This window comes from Haliotis asinina, chromosome 1 (genome assembly GCF_037392515.1).
Source record: "Haliotis asinina isolate JCU_RB_2024 chromosome 1, JCU_Hal_asi_v2, whole genome shotgun sequence".
Taxonomy (NCBI): domain Eukaryota; kingdom Metazoa; phylum Mollusca; class Gastropoda; order Lepetellida; family Haliotidae; genus Haliotis; species Haliotis asinina.
Window position 1 is genome coordinate 79,212,414 of NC_090280.1, and position 25,875 is coordinate 79,238,288.

Sequence of the window (25,875 nt, forward strand, 5' to 3'; positions counted from 1 at the left end):
GATATACCTTGACAACTGGCCTTGAGCTCTACAGATGGGATAGAGCTTAACAATAGGGCCTAGAACTCCACAGACTGGAAAAATACCTTAACAATTAGACCTAGGACCTCCACAGGCAGGGGATATACCTTGACAAAAGGCCTTGAGCTCCACAGATGAGACATATCTTCACAATAGGGCCAAGAACCCCCAAAACTGGATATATTTTAACAGTAGGGCATAGAACTCCACAGACTGGAAATATAAGTGAACAAAAAGACCTATTACCTCCATAGACAGGGGATATATCTTAACAATAATGCTCAGAACCTCTACAGACAGGGGATATATGTTAACAATAATACCAAGGACCTCCACAGACAGAGGTCAACACTTGTCAATAATGCCTTGGACATGGACAGGTAGCTGACTTACCTTGACAATGGGTCCTAAGACCTCCACAAAAAGGATCTGCTCTGGAGGAATGGTTGCCAAGGAACTCAGCTCCTTCTTCAAGGTTTTGTACTTCTCATCCATGTTTAGTCTCAGGCCATACTTGACTGGTACGGACCCGTCCAGTCGATTCACTGAAGGAAAGGTAAGGGCAAATTAATGGATCTCTGTTCAGTATACACAACTCTAAAAACAAACCAACAAGAAGAGAAAGTCATCAATATCCCCTGCAATGGCAAAATAGTCTTCATGAATATGAATATGAGGTATGATTATGTCAAATGTTTTGGTGTGTACATAGCAAAGTGGAAGGAGAGAACTGAACGGTTTCAAAGTTCCGCTGCAGAAAGGAACACTACCACCAGATTCAGGTGAAGCCAAAATTGTTGCTATGGAAACACAAAGAAAACCATCTAATTCAGAAATCCAAAACTATCAAAAGGCACCAGTTTACCACTAAATCTACCTCTGTATGAAATTTGGTGACGAAACGGGGAACATTTTTTAAGTTCTGCTCCAGAAAAGAGTACTACCACCAATTTCAGTCTAGGTAAAAGTTGTTGCTATGGAAACGCCAAAAATATTTTAATAAGAAATCCAAAACTACCAAATAGCATCAGCAGACCACTGGATCTATCACTGTTCTAAGACTGGTGAAGAAATATTGCATGGTTTTAAAGTTCTTCCCCGGGAAAGAACACTACCACCAATTTCAGTCAAAGTCCAACTTGTTGCCATGGAAATGCAACAAAACTTCTATTCGGAATTCTAAAACTACCAAAAGGCTCCAGTACGCCACATGATCTATCTATGCGCCGTTTGGTGAAGAAACATTGGTTTTAGAGATGTGCTCTGCAAGAAGGTACTAACACCAACGTAAGTCTGTCCAACTTGTTGCCATGGAAACACAAAAAATATCTTATTCAAAAATCCAAAATTACCAAAATCCACCAGACCACCAGATCTATCTATGTGACAAGTTTGGTGAAGAAATATCGAACATTTTGAAAAGTATGCTCCAGAAAAGACAAATGTGCACAGATGGAACGCGTCCATTTTAATAACCCCCACAGAATGCGTTGCGGGGGATAGCAATCTACTGACTGGATAGTAATTTAGACTTTTGTTGTACTCCATTAAAAGTATACACATGATGTACACAACTTATTGTACCCCTCTAGTGTTGTACTGTATTATCTGCACATCTCTAACGTTACACTCCACAGTCTGTACATCTACAATGATGTTCTCCACTAAAGTATATCTATACTGCTGTTCTCTACACTTCCCTATCTGATGATGTACTCAACTTTTCAAAAATCTCTGAGTTGTACTCTACTAACTGTAAATTTCTAATATTGTACCTAGTAACTATAAATCGCTCATGTTGTTCACCACTTTTTATGATTTATTCAACTAACAGTATATCTCTAACGCTGCACTCAACTAAATTTACACCTTTCTTTTTGTCCTCAGTCACTGTATAGTGGTATCTCTAATATGTGTTGAAGTCTGTTTGGTTGTACTAACCTATGATCTCCAGGTGTATACAGCTGTCCATGGGTAGAGGTAGAGAGAGGTAGGTGAAAGGATCAAAGCGGACGCTGACGTGACCACACTCCTGACATCGCACCTGGGAACGCAGCTGGCCATGAAAGAGGTCCACAATGATTGACTGGTTCCGTAATAAGTGGTTATCCCATGCCTGTAAATATAGACAAGTAGTTATCCCATGCCTGTAAATATACACAGGTAGTTATTCCATGCCTGTAAATATACACAAGTAGTTATCCCATGCCTGAAAATATAGACAAGTAGTTATCCCATGCCTGAAAATATACACAAGTAGTTATCCCATGCCTGAAAATATAGACAAGTAGTTATCCCATGCCTGAAAATATACACAAGTAGTTATCCCATGCCTGTAAGTATACACAAGTAGTTATCCCATGCCTGTAAATATACACAAGTATTTATCCCATGCCTGTAAATATACAAATACAGGGTTTAATCAGTCCCGAGTAAGGTTGTAAAGAGTACAACATTACAAGGGACTAGTAAAACCCTGCATTTTCCTCGACACACATTCATCTATCCGAATGTTAAAACATTTTGCTTCAATTTCATCTTCAGTTGTTGTGGCGGCAAAACGTTTCCTTGTAGCTAAGTTGACACCAGCTGACCTCAATGCAGCGCACATTACTAAAGGCTTGATGATACACACTTTTCTCACTTCCCATGGTCCACAAGTCACAGTGACTGAGCGGACTAGGCGGCTGACTTTGTGTGCTGGCGATTAGGTGCCTGACTCTGAGGGTGAGGGTTCGAATCCCGGATGGGACTCAAGCAATAAAGTACTAGAATTTGTACTTTACTAAGAAAGTGAAATCCCAAATATGACATATGTTGAAGTTGACATGTACTGAGCTTCTCCTCACCTCTAGAGCCACTTCTTCATCCGGCCTCCCATCGCTGTCCTTCAGCTCAACATATGGCTTGTCATGGACCCTGGAATCAACACAGCAAATAAAGAACAGTGGAAGCTGTCAAAACCAGCATCTGTCCAATCCGGCAAGTTGTCAACACTGGAATAAAATCTCAGTCCCGTCCGTGGCTTGTATATTTATCATCAGCTCTACAATGCGCCACACTGTCTAAACCGGATTATTTCTTCAGTCCCAATGAGTACCGGTTTAGTCAGCCTCCATTGTAGTTGAAACATCACTGTGACTTCAAATTTACACTTCATTCATAATATTTATTGATGTCATTAAGGAAGATTACATCCACTGCTCCGAATATATACAGACATATATGGGATACATCAATGACTGAGTGAGGTTAGTTTAAAGCTACACTTAGCAATATTACAGCTATATGGAGGCAGCCTGTAAATAATTAAGTCTGCACCAGAATATCCTATCATTAGCATCGATCTACAAAATTGGAAAATGATGACGTGTGTTAACCAAGTCAGCAAGCCTGACCACCTAATCCTGTTAGTTGCCACTTGCAACAAGCATGGGCTAAAGAAGATCAATTTTAAACTAGACCTTCATAGCTGGAATACTGCAGTGTGAGACATAATAGAAACTGACAAACCTGTTGAGATCTTCATGCAGACCATCCAATAGGAAGCTAAGGAGTTCCTGAGAATCGTGCTGCTGAAACCCGTTAAACCTTGGTGCATACTTCCCAATTGTCCACTGAAACAGACACAAATGCCTATTCAACAGTTGTACCCTTTTAGAAAGAACATCAGTCCCACCACAAAGTGTTATCAGTCATACCTGATGAAAAGTCAACTTAGGCAAAAAATGTGAGCACTGATATGCCGTTCACAGACTAAGAATCATTTTCAAAGTTCATATCTTTCACTATCCCTGCCACTGGTCAGTACTGCTTTTAGCAGCCTACAGACCTGCATGTAGTTGAACTTGCAGGTAGGTGAAGGCCATTGTTATGCCCAACACTCTTCTCCACCTAAGCTGTTTTGTCGGACAATTTGAATTTCTATTTCTCTTTAACCACTACATATCTGCATGATAAAATACATGCTGGAAGTTTTCAGTGCTTTTCTCAGGACTGCATCTTGAAACCAAACCAAACAAATGCAAATATATCCGGGAAATTGTACGAGGGTCCTAAACCTGTTACCAGGATACAGGCATTTCACAGACAAACCCCCTACCATGAATTAGAAAAAGGATACCCATTATAAACTTGAAAGTTGTTTAAAAATATTGAATACTGAACAAAAACTAATTTAAAATGACCTATGAGTTAAGCACACACTGGTTGATGTATGGAGTCTGTTTCTTGTGGATCTGGAGAACTAAATGTGGTAATGTATAAATTTACAGTGGCACTTTGTATCAACTGCAACATGTATCAGATAATGAAAATGCAGTATGCTCGTCACATACATAACAAAGTGATGTGAACCTTGCAGTCAGACCAAGGAAGGGACGTAACTCTGATCATATGAATACCACCATACGACAGATCAACAGAACCACTTACCCTTAGTTTGAGGGGGGCAATAGTTCGTGTTGTCCCGCTCCACAGCTCCTTCACAAGATCTCCATACCGCTGGGCTATGTGGCCTTTCATACCTAGCGGATTTTTTCTGTGGTAACAATAAAATATGTATTGTTTAGTAAATGTCATGGATGTATGTGTAGTTGTTGTTTAATGCTGCACTCAGCAATATTGCAGCCGTACGGTGGTATTCTGTAATTTGTCAAGTCAGGGCCATACAATCTAGTGATCAACATCATGAGCATCGATCTACACATCTGGGACATGATGACATGTGTAATCAGTCAGAGAGCTTGACTATCAAACCCACTAGTACTCCTACTATGAGGCAAGTATACTCACATATTTATCATACTGCCTTTATTCAAATAAAGTTTGTTGTAAATCATGATGTTGTCAAGTACTGTAAACCATGAAAGAGCCCTAACATTTGTATTTTGATAAGACAAAGCAAGTAACACTTGCAAAATTCAGCAAATATAGCAAATGGCAGTGTTTGTAACCCTATACTTTTACTTGGCAGCTTTGTATCATTGACAACCTTGCATATTTTCACTTTTCACAACTCATAGTTCTGTGTAGCATAAAACTAATAACTTAAATAAGTTAAAATCAAAATAATTCATAGGAAGTATCCCCAAGACATGGTCATGTATGGAAATAACCTGTATAGGTGTTGAGGAACAATTCTAACCAAGACTACCACTAGCACTGATGGTCCAGTATATGGACTTGAGGAACAATTCTAACCAACACTCCCACTAGCACTGATGGTCTAGTATATGGACTTGAGGAACAATTCTAACCAAGACTACCACTAGCAATGATGGTCCAGTATATGGACTCCAGGACCAATTCCAACCAACACTCCCACTAGCACTGATGGTCTAGTATATGGACTTGAGGAACAATTCTAACCAAGACTACCACTAGCACTGATGGTCTAGTATATGGACTTGAGGAACAATTCCAACCAACCCTCCCACTAGCACTGATGGTCTAGTATATGGACTTGAGGAACAATTCTAACCAAGACTACCACTAGCACTGATGGTCCAGTATATGGACTTGAGGAACAATTCCAACCAACCCTCCCACTAGCAATGATGGTCTAGTATATGGACTTGAGGAACAATTCTAACCAAGACTACCACTAGCACTGATGGTCTAGTATATGGACACGAGGACCACTCCTAACCAAGACTCCCACTAGCACTGATGGTCCAGTATATGGACTTGAGGAACAATTCTAACCAAGACTACCACTAGCACTGATGGTCCAGTATATGGACACGAGGACCACTCCTAACCAAGACTCCCACTAGCACTGATGGTCCAGTATATGGACTTGAGGACCAATTCCAACCAACACTCCCACTAGCACTGATGGTCCAGTATATGGACACGAGGACCACTCCTAACCAAGACTACCACTAGCACTGATGGTCCAGTATATGGCCTCGAGGAACAATTCTAATCAAGACTACCACTAGCACTGACAATATAGGAAGCACATGGGACCTGTCATTCCCTCACCTATTGAGTTCAAACAGATGCAGCCCACCATTGAAGTACTGTGTTAGAGTGTAAGTATTGGACACACACTGCACAGCAGCGTTCATGAAGCACGTGTTGCCAAGATTATTCAGACCCGTAGCACCTCGCTCTGTTGGCACTGGAAAAACACACAATTGACAATGTTAGAAAAGTAAAGAAAGACGATAAATCAAGAGAATCAAGAATCACCAAACTTAAAATAGCAATGTGAAAATTCACCACTGGCCTAAAATATCTCATGAAAATATTGTGAACAGTCTTGCCTCTGATCTGCAGGCCTAATCTTCCATAACACCCTGAGATACAGAACAGGGTGATAGCTGTTTAACTGTGTATTCCAAGCAGCTATCTTATTGTGAATTGTTTGATTTATATTCCAGACACCGATGAGTCAATAATGATGTATGCAATTTTATGGATAACATCACTCTATGCTAAAAGCAAGAAACTGTTATCTCTAACGTTGTATGTTTACTGATATATCTTCGTACACTTAATTTTAGCTGCTTCACATCTGACATAACTTCTACAAAATCAAAAGATAGCCTTTCTAAATAACACATTTTCAACTGATTACAGCTATAGATTGCACAGGTTCATGATACTCTGAAAATAATTGAGCAGTTACTGGTTGAGCAGACATTTGCTTGTTTTAAAACATTATAAGATTATATTATAAGACTACCAAGAACAATAAACTTGTCATACAGTTTGAAACTCATACAGTTTTTAAATCATCTTGTATAAATATGACAACACTTGACACAGAATTTAGTAGGAAGGACTTTCTAAATGTAATCCTTAAAAGAGATCACACAGTCATTGATTTGCCATTGTCTAGAATGGCTACCTCATGTTTCAACAAATGTACAGGAACAGAAGTGATGTGATTGGTTATTAATCCAACAATCATCATATACTGTAAACAGCCAAATTATCGCGACTGTTAAATTTTTGCGAACTTCTTATGAGACTTCATGACACGAGAATAAAAACGTGATAATATAGATATATCATACACTCTATTCAGGTAAATCAACAACACAAAAACAATACAGGTGTCATTGCTCAATCACGTGTCACCGCTGGGCTAATCTGGATTAACACGGCTCAATCACGTTCTATCATGTAAAAACATTCACAGACTCCCCTGTAACAAGATCACCTTGCGAAAATAAAAAGGCGTGAAAAGATTTAGTGACCATCACTTGCGAAAATTTAATGGCGAGGAAATAAGACAGTTTACAGTATTAGAAATCATTTTGAAAGTTAGTTCATTGTATTCCAGGAAGTAACCATAGTGCATCAGTACATGGGTTGATGTTTAGATTTAAAACATACAACTCTACTCAATAAGATCTCACCATCTTCTTTCTTTAGTGTTTTGTTTTTGGCAAGTTGGGACATCTCCTCTGGCCATGTCAAGTCCTTGTTTCTCACTGAAAATCAATCCAATGCATATTACAGAAAAAAACAATTTGGCAAATAATGTATTATGATTCTGGTCTTTTGGTTTTCAGTACTGCACTGCCTTATTTGCTGCAATTCTTACAAAATTCTTGGAACAACCATTCCTTACAAAATAAAGATACAATTCTAAATGTAAAGCACAAACTACCCTCTAATCACAGATTCCAAAAGTGACCGTCTGCTTCAAAGAAATCACTGACAGGGCTAAAAAATTCAAGAATCAGTACCAATAAATGAAATAAGGTCCTTCCGACAACCCTGGTAACTTTTGGTCTGGACTGTCAACTTTTAGAAGTTTTTGAAGCACTGACTGTGTATAAGGAGTGCTGCTTCCCAATAGTTCCTTTTACTCTCACCTTCAATAAGCATCTGCTGGTTCTCTTCTATGTTTGCATCCTCCACAGTCATATTTTCATCATCTAGCAAAGTGATGTTTTGCTGAAAATACAGTGAGTTAGGCGTAACACTACTTTCAAAGATATCATACTTACTTCACAGTGAATGAGCTTAATGCTGGAGGACAATCCAAAGTATCTTAGACGTTTCTGACAATGATGATAGTATATTTTGGTGACAGCACATAAGCTGCGCAGACAGAACCTGTTGGCAACCTGGGTTGTATACTCCCCGAGGTGTTGAGAATTTTCTTACATTTGAGTGAGTGAGTGGTGCTTTTATCATGGGAGAGAACACCATGCACACATTGTATCCATGTGAGAAATCAAACCCATGTGTTCAGCATGATGTGCAAACACTTTAATCACTAGGCTACCTTCCCTCACCTCTTACATGAGAGCAGATACTAGTACCATGACAAGTTCTTGAGTGCATTGCATAGATGTATAACATAATGACTCACATCATCCTTGGGACTGACTTTCCAAAGTCGGATGTCTTCTCGACAAAACCGGAGTTTGTTGCATAAAAACTCATATATTTGCTGCATGGTGTGTTTCCTGCTGAAGGCTGCTGTATACGCCAGATAGCGACGGGGGGTCTGGGGGTTGGCTGCAAAACCTAAACCACAAGCAAATATGTGATGACCCATTGTGTAGACATGAAAACAGATTTGTGTATAATCCCTGGCCAAATAAGAAAAGAAAATGTCTGACTTACTCCATGCCATGCCACCAAATCCAGCCATCATGCCTGTAAAAGTGGTGGGAGGTGGGGGCCTCTGGCTTGGCACCTGGTGTCGTTGGAGTCGGACAGTCACGGGGTACAGCTCTAGCTCAGGGTCATTGGATGCCGTTGTTATCACCTAAAATATGGATTTCACAATGTGTGAGTGAGTGAGCATGGTTTTACATCGTTTTCAGCAACATTCCAGCAATATCATGGTGGGAGTCACCACAAATGAGCTTCATACATTGTACCAACATAGGCAATCAAACCCAAGGCTTCGGCGTGATGAGCGAATACTTTAACTACTTGGCTACTCGACAGATTTTGTCCCAATACTCTCATCTCTGTATCAACAATGTGTACATCCAGAGGTGATTCTCTGTAGTCAGGGGTTCATTGTACAATCTCGTCTTTGATATGATGTTAAGCTTACACATTTTCATACTGCCATATAGTTGGAATATTGCTGAGTGTGGGGCTGAACAAAGAACAAACAAACCAATCTAATCCTAGGTTTAGGGAAAACAGTGTGCTTACAGTTCTAGGCAAAGCAGGTGCCCCTCCGTACCAGCTGGACAGGGCTCTCCAGATGGGCTCCGGCACCAGCTCGAAGTCCTTCCCCCTCACTAGTACTGTGTCACGCTTTAACCGACCACCCTCATTTGTGAGAGTTGACGCCTAGGGAAGACAAGCAAATATATACCACAGCTGCAGAGAAGACAGTTTGATGAACTTGTACATCACAATTGACTGTACTACCTCATGTGAGTTGTGACACAGGACAGTTGTTATCAATGTAGAGTTTGTGACAATGAAAAGGTTGTTATCGATGACAACCCTACGTTAAGTAGTTGGTGACAAGGAGAGGGTTGTTAGCAATGGCATCCCGACCTTATGTGAGTTAGTGACAATGACAGGATTCTTATCAATGGCGACCCTACCTTATGTGAGTTGGTGACAATGAGAGGGTTGTTATCAATGGCGACCGGCCTCTGTGGGGGACCAGATGACACCGCATGTTGTTTCCGCTTCATCTTGGGTGATGGACTGGGACTACGGTTCATGGCAGCGGCATTGTCCACTGGGTTGAGACTATTTTTCCTGGGGCTACGAGAGCCGTGGTTTGATCTGGGCAGGCTGTTATATGTGGGGTGGGCAGCATGGCTGTTCAAGGTGACCTGTTCTGCACTGCTTGTCTTACAGTTTACCATTATGACGTTGTCATCTTCCCAGGCAAGCGTGCTGTTGACTCCTCCCTTCCCTTTAGCAAATTTATGCTTGGATACAGGTGTGCCAGTCGCACTGTGATTTTCATTCAGCTGGAAACGGAGGCAGGCAATGAAATAAACTTAATTTTCTGTAATTGGTGTAAAGTTATGTTACGTGAATGAGGAGAGGTGAAATGGGGTGTAATGTACTTCAGAATATTTCACTCGTACAAAGACACGCATACCTGTGTATGTGTGCAGACTTAAGCAGGTTTTATAGTGCCAGCTAACTCAGATACCATGCCGCAGTTAAGTACAATCAGACACATTTTACTGATTCCAAGCCAACCAGTCCTTTTTAGGCAAGTGCCAAGCAGGGAACAACAAGTACCATAATGTAACGTCCACCTTCCGCTCCCCTTGTGGATGCTACCCCATGGAGGCAGTTCTGAGTAAGTAAGGAAATGTGAGTCGCAGTACTCCAGCAACACGATGGCAGGGACACTGGAAATGGGCTCTACACATTATCCCTCTGAGGGGGAACAAAACTGGGCCTGTGGCATGACCAGTGCACACCTTAACCACTTGGCTACCCCATCATCCCGATATTATATGCTACATGAGATGTGATGTATTTGACGTGAAATCTAACAGTGAGAAGCTGCAATCATTTTTCCACATTTTGGCTGTGGTCAGCTGGATAATATACTGAACAGCAAAAGAAATGCAACCCTTTCTTTCTTTTTTAAATTTAGGTACTGAAATAGAAGACATACACATGAATGTTTACTTTTATGAGACATATGTTTTTCAAAACTTACGTGTCTTTTGCTGTTCAGCATAGTAAACACATTTGCATATGTCATGCAGATATATCTAGAGCTCTGATTAAAGAACACTTTCTGTACTCACATCTCCATTGACGTACTCCAGCCAGGTGTTCCACCATTGCATACTAATGAGGTAACACACCTGGCCCACTTGTAATGGCTTGCGACTCTCTCGCTCTAACCATGACCTAGGAGAAAAACATTATTGTGTTAACTATTTCAAGACATATGTTCCAATGAAAAAACAACAAGAGACTTGCTGTGCCTGCTGTGTGTGCGACTGGCAAACTGAGTACTGTCTTTGTTAAAAAAAAAAAAAAAGTTGTTCACTGGTGATGAGGGGTACATTGGTTGATGTACCCTTGATGTTTGTTTATGTTCCCTGAGTCCAAAGGGCAGTATATTTCTTCAAACTGAGTACATTCTTGAATGTCTGACCACAGAATTGGATACATTATGGTGTCACAGACTTCAGATTGTTTTCAGTGAATGATTAAATAGCAGCATTTATTTATTACAACAAATTAGTGGTAACTGCCAGTCTTGACAAGATGGCTGCCTTGGAAAGGCTGCTACAAGCTCATTACCTGATGAAGACACAAAAGCTTTTAAATCCTCTTTTGAGTTTTAAGTTATGTACCTTAAGAAACACACCTGAGGATTACCTCTGTTGATGAAAGAAACAATCTGAATTTGAGAAACACATGACAAGATCTATATAGAGGATACTCACTGAATTATTTTGCCTTCTTCATCTCGCCTTTGAGGCTTAAGGCCAAGCACCACATGGCATATCTGCACAAGTAATAAGTAATAACAATGTCACCTTAAAACCACATCATCATAGATAGTATAGAATAGAGAATGTATATCACTAGTCTTTTGTATAATAACAAGCACTATCATCATCATCATCATCATCATCATCATCATCATCATCATCATCATCATCCAAGCCACCATCTACATCACCACCACCACCACCACCACCATCATCATATCATCATCATCATCATCATCATCATCATCATCATCACCACCACAACCACCTTCATCCAAGTCATCAACATCATCTTCACTGTCATTATGATCATCATCGTCCAAAACGTCATCATCACCATCAAACCATCACAAATATCACAAACCATTTTCCAAGTAGATATCATCAACATGATAAAAGCTATGACCGACGTCTTGATCATGAATACTGCCACCATCATCAGACATCCTTCTCCACCTCATCATCCAAACAATCACTATGGCCACCATCTCCACCATCCAAATCCAAGCTATCATCATCATCATCATCATCATCATCATCATCATCATCATCCAACTTCACATCACCAGTCATATTTTCACAACATATGTGTATCTGAATACTAGAGACCATGTGAGTGAGTGAGTGAGTGAGTGAGTGAGTGAGTGAGTGAGTGAGTGAGTGAGTGAGTGAGTTTACTTTTATGCTGCACTCAGCAATATTTCAGCTATATGGTGGCGGTCTGTAAATAATTGTCTGGACCAGACAATCCAGTGATCAACAACATGAGCATCGATCTGCGCAGTTGGGAACCGATGACATTTGTCAACCAAGTCAGAGAGCCTGTCCACCCAATCACGTCAGTCTCCTCTTACGACAAGCACAGTCACCTTTTGTGGCAAGCATGGGTTGCTGAAGGGCTATTCCACTCTGGGACCTTCACGGGTCCTAGAGACCATGTGAGATTTGCAAGCATTACATCTTTCAATACTGACAAAATACCTGACTGAGCAGATCCAGGAAGTCGTCAGTGAGTGTATTGTTGACTGTCCACACCAGGTACTCCTCCATTGTGATAAAGCCATCCTACAACACACAAGAAGATCAGCTGCCATACCAACACTTGTTCAATGGTCAGCTCATATGGTTGGTCAGTTGGCATATATTTCAATAATTATTTTAATACAGCTATTGATTATTTCCACCAACCATGATAAACATGATAAATCGAATTGATGGAGTTGGAATTCCTTAGTTCATACAGCAAATGGCATCTGTTCTCAAGTTTAGGCTGTCTAACAATGCAGTCACATAACAATTTCTCTACAGACAATAAGACAGATGTGGGCCTCGTTCCCCAAAGTGATCGTAGTGCCAGGACTGTAGTAAGTCTATGTAATACATAAAGTACGAGAGTCATGATCATGTTAGGGTTATGATCACTTTGAGGAATGGGGTCCTGTTTGGCCAACAATGAAAATTATCAAGACAACATGGGATTTGAACCAATGTTCACAGCTATCTGGTATCCAATAGCAACAAGACTAAGATCCTGGACTCAAAGGGACACAATTCTGCATAGGAAATTGCAACAACTTCAACAAGTGATCTGCAGCCTATGCACCAGGTGAACATTTTGCAACTAGTTTTCTCACACAATGCTGAAATATCATAACACTGAAATATAATATTCCAGACTGAAAAAAAAATATGTTTACTATCTTTCCATAAGGCACCAACAAGGGAAGAAAGCTTAGCAATAACACCAACATAACACATAGAACTAATGACTAATACAACATTAACATAAGCACTAGACAATGCGTGACCAATAAATAAACCACCAACTAAATATACAATGTTCAGCACAGAACATTTAAAGCATGTCAAGGTGAAAACAAAATACTATCTTGATAAAATAAATGATTAGCTTTGCCTTCTGGTCTTCATTACATGTCAACGGGCCAGATTTATGAGTTTCTGTCAGCCAACGTTAGAATTATCAGTAAACAGTTATCAATGTGTTATCCTTGGAATTGTGATGATTAATCTCCTGACTCAGTTTGTTCCAAATATAGATCTATTTCTTGCCAATTAAAGCGAAGAAAACCATTTCCAACAGTCTTTAACATTGATAAATAGGCTTGGTGCAAAAGTACTATATAACTTTATTTCAGAACACCATTAATCAGACGCTTACTCCACAACCCATTCAGATTTAAGTACAATCCTTGTCTAAAAAGGGAGAATGGGTCATGAGAACCTCATTTAAACAATGCAGCCTTTTAGTAATAAGAATCACAACTTATGATCACATGAAGATATAAAACTTTGCTTTACAAGGACTTTGACATGCACATGATGCAGTGTTTCCATACATGCAAGGTCTCTAAACACCCCTTCAATGCCAATGCACTCATCCAACATGGCTGAAAACTCAGGGGAAGCAACTCTGACCAGACTTTTATCTAGAACACAAAGGCCAATTATAGTAAAGATTGGCCTTATTCAATACAAATATTTCAAATCTGATTGACTACAGAAGACAGATTTCTAATAGACAGACTAACATCACTAATTTATATGGCCATGCAAAAGGTGAAGCACTACCTTATCAGTGTCTAAACTTGACATAATCTCATTGGAAACGACCTCAGGGTCAAGGACAGGCATATCTTCTGCTTCCTGTAAGAGGTACAGAGAAGAGTTAAGAGAAAGTCCAGATGATGCAATGGTCAAATAATCAACAGAGTTTCAGCCTTTTGTTTTCAAAATAGCCAGAATATTGATTTCATTTGTTCAGCAACACACTTTTAACAGAAGAAACTGAAACCAGTTTTCCAGACGTTAACTGAAAGAATATATTGAACAGTTTTTAACATTACCATTTTTAAACTTAACTCTTTCAAAAAAAAAACAACAAATACTGTGATTTGACAAAGATTAGTGAAAATGTCTCTAAGTAAAAAATTTAATGAAGAACAGTCTTAAATGTTTAGGACTTATACCAAATTGTAAGATTAAGAACTGATCAGACATTTTAATGCTCTCTGTGATTTGTACTGCTAAAGACAAAATGGCTGACAATCTGGAGATCAAATCACCATGACCAAATTTGGGTTGGTATGAGAGGGAGGGGAGCCTACACAGAGACATTACATATACAAAGTATGATTTAAAAACATAGACGTGAAAATTTATTAAAATTGCAAATTCAGTGAAACTGTAGGCTTAGTGCTCAAAAAATTGTGCAAATTGTTACAATAATGCTTGCTGTCAATTTTTTTTTAAAATCAGTGCTTCAAAGAAAATTTCAAGTAAAACAATATCTTCAATGCAAAATATGTGGTGAGTATTCAAAAGTCATCTAACATTCCATTTTACATGAAATGAAAGCCTTCAACATCAAGATTGCATAAATTCAAAACATCAGCATGTTAACATAATTTTTCAAGGTAAAATATGAAAACCTTATTTCAGGCATAGAAATAGAACATGAATGTCATATAACCCAGTGACATTTCCAAGTGCCAGCCTTGCCCCAACAGTAAGTGCCAAAGTCCTCGCAGACAATCAGATATGGTAACTAGCTTAATCTGTTCTTGTGAACAGCAACATGACTTTTGGAACATTGCAGACAAAGGCTAACCAGAGGCCCAGATAAGATGTATGTCTGGGTAAAACATTTAGGGAAAATTTCCAATTACACATGGAAAAATATTTGTTGCAAAAACCGCATTTAAAATGTTAGATATGCCAAGAACTTAAAACATATGCGTACGGAATGAATTTATAAAAATCGCTTGTGTAATGAAAAAGACATTGATTGCTAACAAGCTGTGCTGTTAGTATAGGACTTGAGTTGTTCTGTCAGTATAGGGTGAGTGATTTGTTATGAAATCATTTCTATTATATTCAAGTTAGTTTGATAAGGTACGACATAAGGCAGTACATGCCTTATAGCAAACATATTCAATGACATATACAGAGCTGAGTAATATCACTGAAATACCAACATATTTGAAAGCAGTGGGTAACAGAAAATGAAATACCCACTCAACGTTCATAATAACCACTCCAAAAAATACAGTGGGTACCCGCATGAGCTAAACCTTATCTGGAGCTCTGGCTAACAAGTGGAAGCTGACAAAGCTAACAGATTGTTTACCTCATACCCTTGTTTCATCAAAGGACATTGACACTGACTGTCTTGAGTAACCCAACTGAATACAAGGGAGTCAAAATGTTGCAATATCACTTCTGAAAAATATCCTTTGGTAATGTTAAGATATGTGGTGGCCACAATGGATGGTCTCAAACTACAGCTCTCATACCTGGGTATTTCAGGCAAAGAGTGAATGCTTTAATCAGTTGACTTATCAAACAACTGAAGATAGTTTGAAGGAAGAACATTGTAATTATATATGAAAGAATATTTCTTTCAGGAGTGACATGCAGATTCTCAGAGGGCAGGAAGGGCAGAAGGTCCTAGATTCTACAATCCAGGCATCGTCGCACAAAGCTGATGATCCCATCGATTAAGATAACAACTTCTTTCTACTTGTATAAAGTCTATACTCTCTGAATAGTTTTTATAAAGATGCATTAAAATATTTTTAAAATCAGATCAAGAAAAGTTAATCACATACCATCAACACTAGTGATCAATATCAAAACAGAATTCAGATATATTTCAAAACCTAACATTAAGCTTAAACCCACAGTGAAATTGAAATAAAAAAATAAATAAAATGTTGAAAATGTTTTAATATCTCTTGTGAGTCCTGTCAACTTTGTGCAATGAGCCTGAAACTCTATAAGCATAGACTGATGGGACGTCTATGGCTGTAGTGACAAGCAACTGACCAGGGCAGCTGGGGACTTGTACTCTCTACGGACAACATCCAGCGCGAACAGCATTGACTTGACATCCTCTGCTGACAACTTGCCATCATGGTCCTTGTCAAACACCTTGAAACAGACTAAAACAAAACAGAGATGTCATCATGTTCTCAACTTTACCAGAATACCATCTTCAACATAAAATGCACAATCAAGGTCCTACTTGAAATGTAAAGTGGTGAATATCTGGTAATAAGTTACTGAAACAAAAATTCTTAATTCACCACAAAATGCTATCAAGACGTTGATTTCACTTTCATAGTGAGGTTAATGAAAAGGATTATTCAACACACTCCAAAAAGAATCTGATACAATCATTAAATTCATTTACAATAAGGACCCACTGACCAAAATTGACAAGAGAGATATACAGAGATATATTAAAGATCTTTTAAACAGAAAATAGCAGCACAAAAGGGGCATTTAACCATTACTGATAACGTTACAGCATCATCTGCTCAATGTTGGATGATAAACATTTACATGATAACTGAAATCAGTGAACCAATAAAGTGGGAAGCATGTGAGTACTGACTGTGTCTTCTGCCTGTATTAACTGAAAAACAAAAGTATATTGCCTAGCAACTGTGAGCTTTTGCTGCTGACTTACACTTCTGCCTTTCTGTGGAGGGACCTCTACAGCAGGCGGAGATGCCACACGCCATCTCCTTGAAGTCAATATGATTGTCTCGGTTTTCATCAAATGCCAGAAATAAACCTGAAAGAAACCAATGAATCCAAAAGTTGTCAATATTGTACATCCCTTTTGTTGTAAAGAACTCTGGAAACATACACAAAAATGCTTTGAAAGGATTGCACAATTCTGTCCTTGTTATCAGCAATTCAGCACAGATTCAGCACAATAATCCAGTTACACAGCGGTGCTCTGTAAATAATTGAGTCTGGACGAGACAATCCCGTGAGCAAGATCATGACCATGGACCTACGCAACTGGGGTACGATAACATGTGTCAGCCAAGTCAACAAACCTGACCACCTGATCCCATTAGTCACCTCTTATGACAAGCATTTGTTGCTGAAGACCAACTCTAAACAGGAACTCCACATGTCAAAGAATTTCATGTCATCTCATGTTTTGAGTGTTGTCTAACCCGAATAAAACATACAACAAACAGAAATGGTTCCAGGGTATTCATCATGGACTAGAGATAAATAATACTTGACGTTTGAGGATGTACTACAAATGGCTGAACAAACAGCCATTTAGTTCCGCAAAAAGAACTGGTCTTTCCAATAAGCAGTCTACCTACCAAAATAAACACTGTGGGAAAATCGATACATTTTAGCAGCAAATTACATCTTCATTGTTGAAACAATACCTTCACACAGTATTTCTGGCAGTGGGGGACACACAAACAACTTAAATGTGTCGAGATCAAATCGGCCACTCTTGGACTGCGCCTTCAGAACCCAGTAGCGCTTTTCAAGCTCACTGATGTCGGTCTCCTCCACTGTCAAAACAGGAATAATTATTCTGTAGTCAGAAAACCTCCAAGTGTCTCATACAAAGTGTGTGTGACTTACACCGTGGGAAAACCTGCTAGTGCCTGGTACAAAGTGGGTGTGGCTTACGAAGTGGGAAAACCTGCTAGTGCCTGGTACAAAGTGGGAAAACCTGCTAGTGCCTGGTACAAAGTGTGGCTTACAAAGTGGGAAAACCTGCTAGTGCCTGGTACAAAGTGGGTGTGGCTTACGAAGTGGGAAAACTTGCTAGTGCCTGGTACAAAGTGGGAAAACCTGCTAGTGCCTGGTACAAAGTGGGTGTGGCTTACAGCATGGGGAAAACCTGCCAGTGTTTGGTACAAAGTGGGCGTGGCTTACGAAGTGGGAAAATGTGTCAGTGTCTGTTACACAGTGGGTGTGGCTTACTAAGAGGGAAAACCTGCTAGTGCCTGGTACAAAGTGGGTGTGGCTTACAGTGTGGGGAAAACCTGCCAGTGTTTGGTACAAAGTGGGTATGGCTTACAAACTGGGAAAACGTGTCAGTGTCTGTTACACAGTGGGTGTGGCTTACACTGTGTCTGGTACAAAGTGGGTGTGGCCTACAGCATGGGGAAAACCTGCCAGTGTTTGGTACAAAGTAGGTGTGGCTTACAAACTGGGAAGACGTGTCAGTGTCTGTTACACAGTGGGTGTGGCTTACACTGCGGCAATACCTGCTAGTGTGTGTGTACAAAGTGGTTGTGGCTTACAGCATGGGAAAACCTGCAGGTGTGAAGTACAGTGTGGGTGTGGCTTACAAACTGGGAAAACGTGTCAGTGTCTGTTACACAGTGGGTGTGACTTACACCGTGGGAATACCTGCTAGTGTCTGGTACAAAGAGGGTGAGGGTTACAGAGTGGGAAAACCTGCCAGTGTCTGGTACAAAGTGGGTGTGGCTTACACAGTGGAAATACCTGCTAGCGTCAAATACAAAGAGGTAAGTGGTTTACAGAGTGGGAAAACCTTGCAGTGTCTGGTACAAAGTGGTTGTGGCTTACAGTGTTAGGAAACCTGCAGGTGTCTGGTACAAAGTGGGTGTGTCTTACAGCATGTGAAAACCTGCAGGTGTCTGGTACAAAGTGGGTGTGATTCACGGAGCATAAAACCTGCAAGTGTCTGGTAGAAAATGGGTGTGGCTTATTGAGTGTAAAATCTGCTAGCATCTGGTTAAAAGTGGGTGTGAATCAAAGGGTGTGACACCAGAAAATGTCTGATAAAAAGTGAGTTTGTCTTACAGTGGATGACACCTGTAAGTGTCCAGTAGAAAGTGGACATGACTTTCACATCAGCAAATGCCTGGTAGAAAGAGGACATTTACGTTATATGATATCAAGAAGTTTCTGGTAGAAAGTGAACATGACTTACAGTGTGTGACACCAGCCAGCGTCTGGTAGAAAGTGGGTGTGTCCATGTCATTGGACAGTGAGATGGTGCTGGGCTCCATCAAAAGCCATGTGGTGATAATTGTTGCATCCGGATGTGCCCGCACCCAGTTGTAGAAAGCATCAAACCCAACTTGATCACTCTGAAGGACAAAATTCAATAACAGCCTCAAAACATGCACTAATTAATTCATGACTTAAAGTTTTACCAGTGTGGCATATGTAACAAGTCTTTAATGAGTGTATTAAATCTTTGTATTATGTGAGCAGATGTAACACAACAGACACAGTAACATAAGTTTATCAAGATCAACTTATGGCTCTATATTTGGTTCAGTGTTGCAGCAAATCAATATTGGATATCAATATAATTATGCTAACACAGTAACACTATGGATTTGTAGACAGGTTTTTATTTTACTGGTAAAACAGGCAAAAAGGTCAAAGCCTTAATTCCTTTCACTTGATGTCATGTCAAAATACCTAAAATATACAGCAAATGTTAACTCAAGAAATGTCCAATCAAAAACAAAAGATTTGAATTTTTTCCCAATTATCCTGTGAGGGGCACTTCAAAATCCTAGACAAAGTCACTGACTAATGCATTCGTAACTACTCATGTCATTCCGGCAAGCCAGATGGTGTCTTGTACCCTTCTCATGGCCATGTTTACAACTGGGTCCTGTCTAAGGGCAAATGGGCATGGAGATGAAATCAGTCTAGTACCTTTATCAAGGAAAGAAAACTCTGAATTTCCAAATAAGACTCTAAGAATATCATACATTCTGTGGGCAAAACAGCAATACTGCCATTCCCTTTGCAAATATGTTTTACTGTTGAAAGTTGTTAATCCTTAGCTCAAAGTTCATGTCTAAATTGTGCTTGGAATAGTTTAGTAAAGTTTCAAAGTACTTTGCTTCCGCCACTTTTATGTTTTGAAATGTGTTTTACTGCACATGATTTGATTGGTTTGCCACAATTCTTGGCAATAATGGCTAACAAGAGGGGTATGAGTCTTCTTTTAGGTCAGAGAAAGAGACGAATAGAGTGTGACTAATGATCTCTACAGAAATGTTACCTCTCTAAACAGTGATGAGAGAGCAGTGGAGACTTGTCCTTCTGTTTCCAGGATCCGTCTGTCCATCTCATCCTTCTGCACATAACTGTAGCTCTCATCAGCATACATACCAAAGATCACTGAAACATAAAAAGTAGGACTCTTAACTTATCAACTAATGATCTTAGTGTTAAGGTGATTGCAACTATCATGTTTATTAATACTGGCCTACACACCGAAGATCACTGGTAAACCAAAATGTGTGAATCACTGACACATGAAGATACAAACATTGCCGGGGCCCTGTTCAACAAAGTTATATTTGTGCGAAGGTGACTCTTGGGCTTTAACATTAGCCTAAAATAGTTGCGGTGCAGCGGGACTTGGTTTTGAATTCAGATCGGAATTTTGAGGTCAAATTTAAACCCTGGAATCATGCAGTTAGCTTTGCAAGCTCTGTTTCAGAGCAGACATCAAATGTGTAGTGATAATACAAGGGTATATGTTATGGTTTGATTAAAAAAATTTGCATGTTATATCATGTAGAACATACATTAAACATGTCAGATCTCATAAAGATACATTCTGAACGGATGAGAAATGATTACCAGTGCATATGACATTCTAATTTTCCACAGTTGGGAGTCATGTCAAAATCAGACAAAAATATTTAGAGGCACCATATCAAGATTTCTTTCATACAGAATTACAGCTCCCTGAGTCTTGTGGTTTCAAAGGTATTTAAATTGTAGTAACACTGTACTGAAAAGTGTGCCAAATGGCCATTTCAACCATCTTGGATGAAAAGTACTCACATTTGATCTTCTCCTCGCGAATCCCCTTGGTGAGAACAACTAGACCACATAGTAGATCCTTATATGACAGACCCTTGCTGCTGCCACCTATGCCCTTGTAGATTAGCTGAAAAACAAAGGGAGATAACTGATGAAGTTTGAACAACAGGCGGTAATTGCTACTCTCAACATGGAAAGGTAAAGCTAAATAAAAAAGTGAAATGTTTCTTGGACACTGGCACATTACTTTCATTTGTAACAAATCTTTTTTGCCATTTAAAAAAAATATTTTGACTTGGTCACATTCAGATCATCCACTTGTCCACTATAAGAATAAGTGTCTGTAAGACTGAGTGTGACTGAATCTGTTACTCATTAACACATGCTAAACTTATATAGCTGTATATCTGACATAATAAATAAAAATGTGTGACTCCATCATCACTTCTTTTCTATCAAAAATTAAGAATAAAGTCTTACTGTCTTTGTCACTTTTGAAAAACTGTTCCCGAGAAACATTTCATATTTTTTATGCAGCCTAACTGTTGGCATTTGCACAAGATTATATAATAAAAGTGTGGTTCAACTGTGAGTCTCCATGTTGGACCTTTTCCATGATGCACACGTGGGTTACAGTGAGCTGTCTAATGAAGACAATTGTAAAATTGTAGCATCCATCAGTCTGAGATGTAACATGTATGCAAGGCGGCCTATCATCTCTTGTTCGTGAGACGGTGCACTCTGCAGTACTAACTGATGCGCTTCACCCTAATTAATTCAGTCACCGACTCCACCGGGTGCAAACACAACGCAGGGTAATTGAAGCGTCACATAAAATCCCCAAGTGTGATGGTTACTTCACAGTAGTGAATAAACAGGCATCTCAGTCTCGTATTTCAGACTTTCATTTGCTATGAATAGATTAGCATGGATGAACCTTGTATTCTGCAAGTTGTAAAGTTGATTATTTCTGCCTAACATCAGTTTGATCACTTGATCGATCGATCTTTTGTCTGACAAAATATTACAAAATTATGCTAGGTTGATGTATACTGGATCTCTTGCGGCACATGAAAAGCAGAAACACCACGCCCTGGGTCGGCAGTTTACATATGCAAATCACACAAAAACAGTTCAGCGCATGTGAAATAGTGATTTATTTCATTTGAATATACTACTGGTAAAACTATTAATGTATGCACCTTTGCAGTATAAGGTCTGTTAGTAATAATCATGAAAACAGGGAACGCATTTGTTAATGAGAAAATTAAGTCATAAACAAAACGCACTGTTCAACAGTGACTTTGTATTACTGGCACAATTATAACCATAATCATGAATAAACTCGTGTAAAAAATATTACATAAACGACTATCAATTGTCCAATAACTATGGTAACATTAGGTATAAAGAAAGGCTAATGACAATCATCCTTGGAAAAGTTGAAGTAAGACTTTTCATTTGGAGCTAGTCTGATATGATCAAAGTGTGACATGCAAAATAGACAATGTACAAGCCATACAGTAGCATAATTGGCATTTTCATGAATAAATATTCATGTTCATGAAACACTATATGTGTCTCCTAGGATATTCATTTCAGCCCTACTTTTTATATTACAAAAAAGACAACACAAATATCAAATTTGTTAAATACAAATATGGCATTTTATACACTGCTACCTGATACAGATGGCATGAGGCAGTTACCATAGCAACAAGAGAGGCACGAACAGCTGAATGAAAGTACAATAGGTAAAAAATAGTAATAAAACATTCACACATGCTCAAATAAAATTGTCCTATCATTTAAAATGCCTTTGTTTGTCTTCAATCTCTGGAAAAATGACCTCAGACCAGTGTAAGAAATAGTTTCAACATTTTGCTAGTCAGTCAGCCTAGATATCACTGAAAGTTACTAGACCACAAAATATTCCACAAGCTCGACATCTGAATGTTCACACAGGTTTCCCCATTAGGCTGATAATATGATAAACATTAAGACCATAATCTTGCATGACTTTAAAGTGTGATATAACTTAACAAGTCATGATATATTTACAATATGTCCCCCTGAAAATTCCTCTGCCAGTTGGTACAGTGACTGTGGAGATTTACCGGCCTGACTGGATTTTCACTAGCCATAGGCTAGCAGGCCACGGGCTATTTCACAAACTGTCTCAGACTGCATTTCAAGAAATGTTTGTGGAATACATGTATAAAAAGAAAGTGAGTAGGGATTTGTGCATTCTTTATTCATGTTGCTGTTATGTCATGGCTAGTGGTGTTCTGATTAATTGAAATAATTGAAAATACCACTGTGTTGAAAGCCACAAACACGTATCTGGTTGAAATAGGATTTCGATCCCACAACCACAGGGGTCATCTGCATCCTTCACGTTTGTTAGAGGTGAGGTGACATATAGCGATGTGCATGCACGAGTATGTGTGGCTGCTAGTACTACCTCAGACTTAAGCTGGTCTTAAAGTGCTCGCTCACTGGACCAGACAATCCAGTGATCAACAGCACGAACATCAATCTGTGCAAATGGAAACCGATGACATGTGTCAACCAAGTCAACAAGCTTGACCACCAGATCCCTTTAGTCGCCTCTTATGACAAGCACAGTCACCTTTTATGGCAAGCATGGGATGCTGAAGGCCTATTCTACCCCAGACCTTCAGTGGGGAGCTCTTGATGTACCCACTATTGCCTTATGGTACTCATAATGCCGAGCACCAGGCAGGAACCAGCAAGTACCATATTATAACATATTTGAAATGAAGCAGCCAGGGACTGAACCTGTGACCTTCTGTTTTATGGGTGGATGCTCTGACCACTACACATTTGTTAGACTTAGAGGTTAAACGAGTGCACTTAAATGGCAACATAATTTGGCAGATGTAAGCCATGAGGATGGCACAAACCAGAAATCAGAAGTATAGTTTACCTGAGCCAACTTCGGAGGAACGCCATCCCATAAGACCTCCCTGATAAACAGGTTCTCTGTCATGTAGCCCCCCAGGGTGGAGGCTCGCTTGAAAGCCTCTTTGAGCCTCTTCGTCTCATTTTCATTTACTGAAATAGGAAGAAAAGCAGTTACGTTTAGTTGAGGCTCAGGAATATTCAAACTCAGCCAGTATTTGTGTCAGTTCAGCTACTGGGCTAATTAAATCACACTGTTCATGTAATTGTGGGGGGGGGGGGGGAATGCCTTGTTATCTCATGAAATCATTTGAGTGAGTGAGTGAGTGAGTGAGTGAGTGAGTGAGTGAGTGAGTGAGTGAGTGATGACTGATTGACTGGTTGGTTGGTTGGATGGATGTCTCTTGAGGTTGGGTGGATAAGTGAGTTAGTTTGCAATGCCTTAAAACAAATCAACAATCTTCATTGCAGTTCATAATATACTGTATATCATATCATCAAATTGTCGCTAGGCAGTCAACAAAACATTGTCACTTGTCCTAGTCTATTTCAGTGTATCTTTCTCATGATCTGATCAACTGATCAGCCACCATTATTAATGATTCATAACAATACCACTCTAGTATATTGATCTCCTGCTGTGATAATCAGGTCACCCGACATGGTGTCTCACTTACTCTAATCTGATCAATGGATATCAGCAAAACTTACCAAATGTCAAAATGTCAAAGGTAGTGAGTGAGTGAACATGGTTTTACACCACTTTGACCAATATTCCAGCAATATCATGGTTGAATACTGAAAATGGGCTTCACACATTGTATCCATGTTTAACAGATGTTTGGCAAATGAACAGCATTAAACAATTACAAAATTCAAAATTACCCAATTTAGACAGATTTTGTAATATGCACAAGAATGATCCTGCTAAGTAGTGTACTCTCTTATAATAGCCTAAGAATCTGTGAAACATGCAGCATGCTTTCCAGTTGATCATGGTACACAATAGTCTGATCAGACAATGGCGTCATGTGAATGACCACAATGGAAGCAGGCGAATAGTACAAGAGGCCCCAAACTTTCCCTGCACTTCGTTTCCACTCAGCTGTCAAGTCATGACAGAGATAGTACTAACCCTCAGATAGGACAACTTCTAAATATTGGATTCTTTTATATTTCTATTGTTCATCAGTCATGCCATGACAGGAAACTATAGTAAATTAATATAGCATCGGTTAGTCATGCCTAGACACATGAACTATAGTAAACTAATGAAGTATCGGTTAATCATGCCTAGACACATGAACTATAGTAAACTAATGAAGTATCGGTTAGTCATGCCTAGACACATGAACTATAGTAAATTAATGAAGTATCAGTTAGTCATGCCTAGACACATGAACTATGGTAAACTAATACGAAAGTATCTACAATGACAAGATAAATATTGGTTGCCACTGCAGATAGTTATATGAAAGTTCCAATTTATCCTTAAACATTCTGAGTATTATACTAGTACTAACTGAACTACTAATGGATCCCCACATGGAACACAGACAATACCAACTGACAAGTGTTGGGCCAGGTGACCAATGTTCGCAGTGTTGATTTTTAAAGAAAAATAGCTGTATTGAAACATTCAATGTTGGCTGTAACATTTCCTATTCTTGAACTTGGTGAGTACATGAAAACATTCAATACAGAATCACAACAATTGAAGATAATCACTAGTGGAAACAACAGGTTCCTCACATGTTGCTATTTCTCCTTTGTAAGGGTCTTGGCATATGACGAGAGTCAATCTCTCCATGGTTGTATAAATCAATGGACAGTATGTGTAAAACATGCTATTGAGAAGGATTGGGAACATCCTGAATTTCGTCACAAA

At 39.3% G+C, this 25,875-nt stretch overlaps 1 protein-coding gene across 1 annotated transcript in view; it reads right to left on the bottom strand.

Annotated features, from left to right (window-relative positions):
- The window catches only part of LOC137297823 (ubiquitin carboxyl-terminal hydrolase 32-like), a 69,639-nt gene that overhangs the window by 23,182 nt on the left and 20,582 nt on the right, over positions 1-25,875 (bottom strand). Inside the window, exons 2-24 of the mRNA XM_067829783.1 lie at positions 24,013-24,140; positions 21,084-21,189; positions 20,290-20,408; positions 19,195-19,354; positions 17,666-17,797; positions 16,936-17,043; positions 16,290-16,405; positions 14,034-14,108; positions 12,426-12,509; positions 11,397-11,458; positions 10,746-10,851; positions 9,567-9,944; positions 9,163-9,303; positions 8,617-8,761; positions 8,360-8,517; positions 7,857-7,938; positions 7,395-7,469; positions 6,010-6,148; positions 4,456-4,561; positions 3,535-3,638; positions 2,871-2,940; positions 1,963-2,137; positions 415-566 (exon numbers count right to left, since the gene is read on the bottom strand). Coding sequence (XP_067685884.1) covers positions 415-566; positions 1,963-2,137; positions 2,871-2,940; positions 3,535-3,638; positions 4,456-4,561; positions 6,010-6,148; positions 7,395-7,469; positions 7,857-7,938; positions 8,360-8,517; positions 8,617-8,761; positions 9,163-9,303; positions 9,567-9,944; positions 10,746-10,851; positions 11,397-11,458; positions 12,426-12,509; positions 14,034-14,108; positions 16,290-16,405; positions 16,936-17,043; positions 17,666-17,797; positions 19,195-19,354; positions 20,290-20,408; positions 21,084-21,189; positions 24,013-24,140 — 2,921 coding nt within the window. The remainder of the gene's footprint in view (positions 1-414; positions 567-1,962; positions 2,138-2,870; positions 2,941-3,534; positions 3,639-4,455; positions 4,562-6,009; positions 6,149-7,394; positions 7,470-7,856; positions 7,939-8,359; positions 8,518-8,616; positions 8,762-9,162; positions 9,304-9,566; positions 9,945-10,745; positions 10,852-11,396; positions 11,459-12,425; positions 12,510-14,033; positions 14,109-16,289; positions 16,406-16,935; positions 17,044-17,665; positions 17,798-19,194; positions 19,355-20,289; positions 20,409-21,083; positions 21,190-24,012; positions 24,141-25,875) is intronic.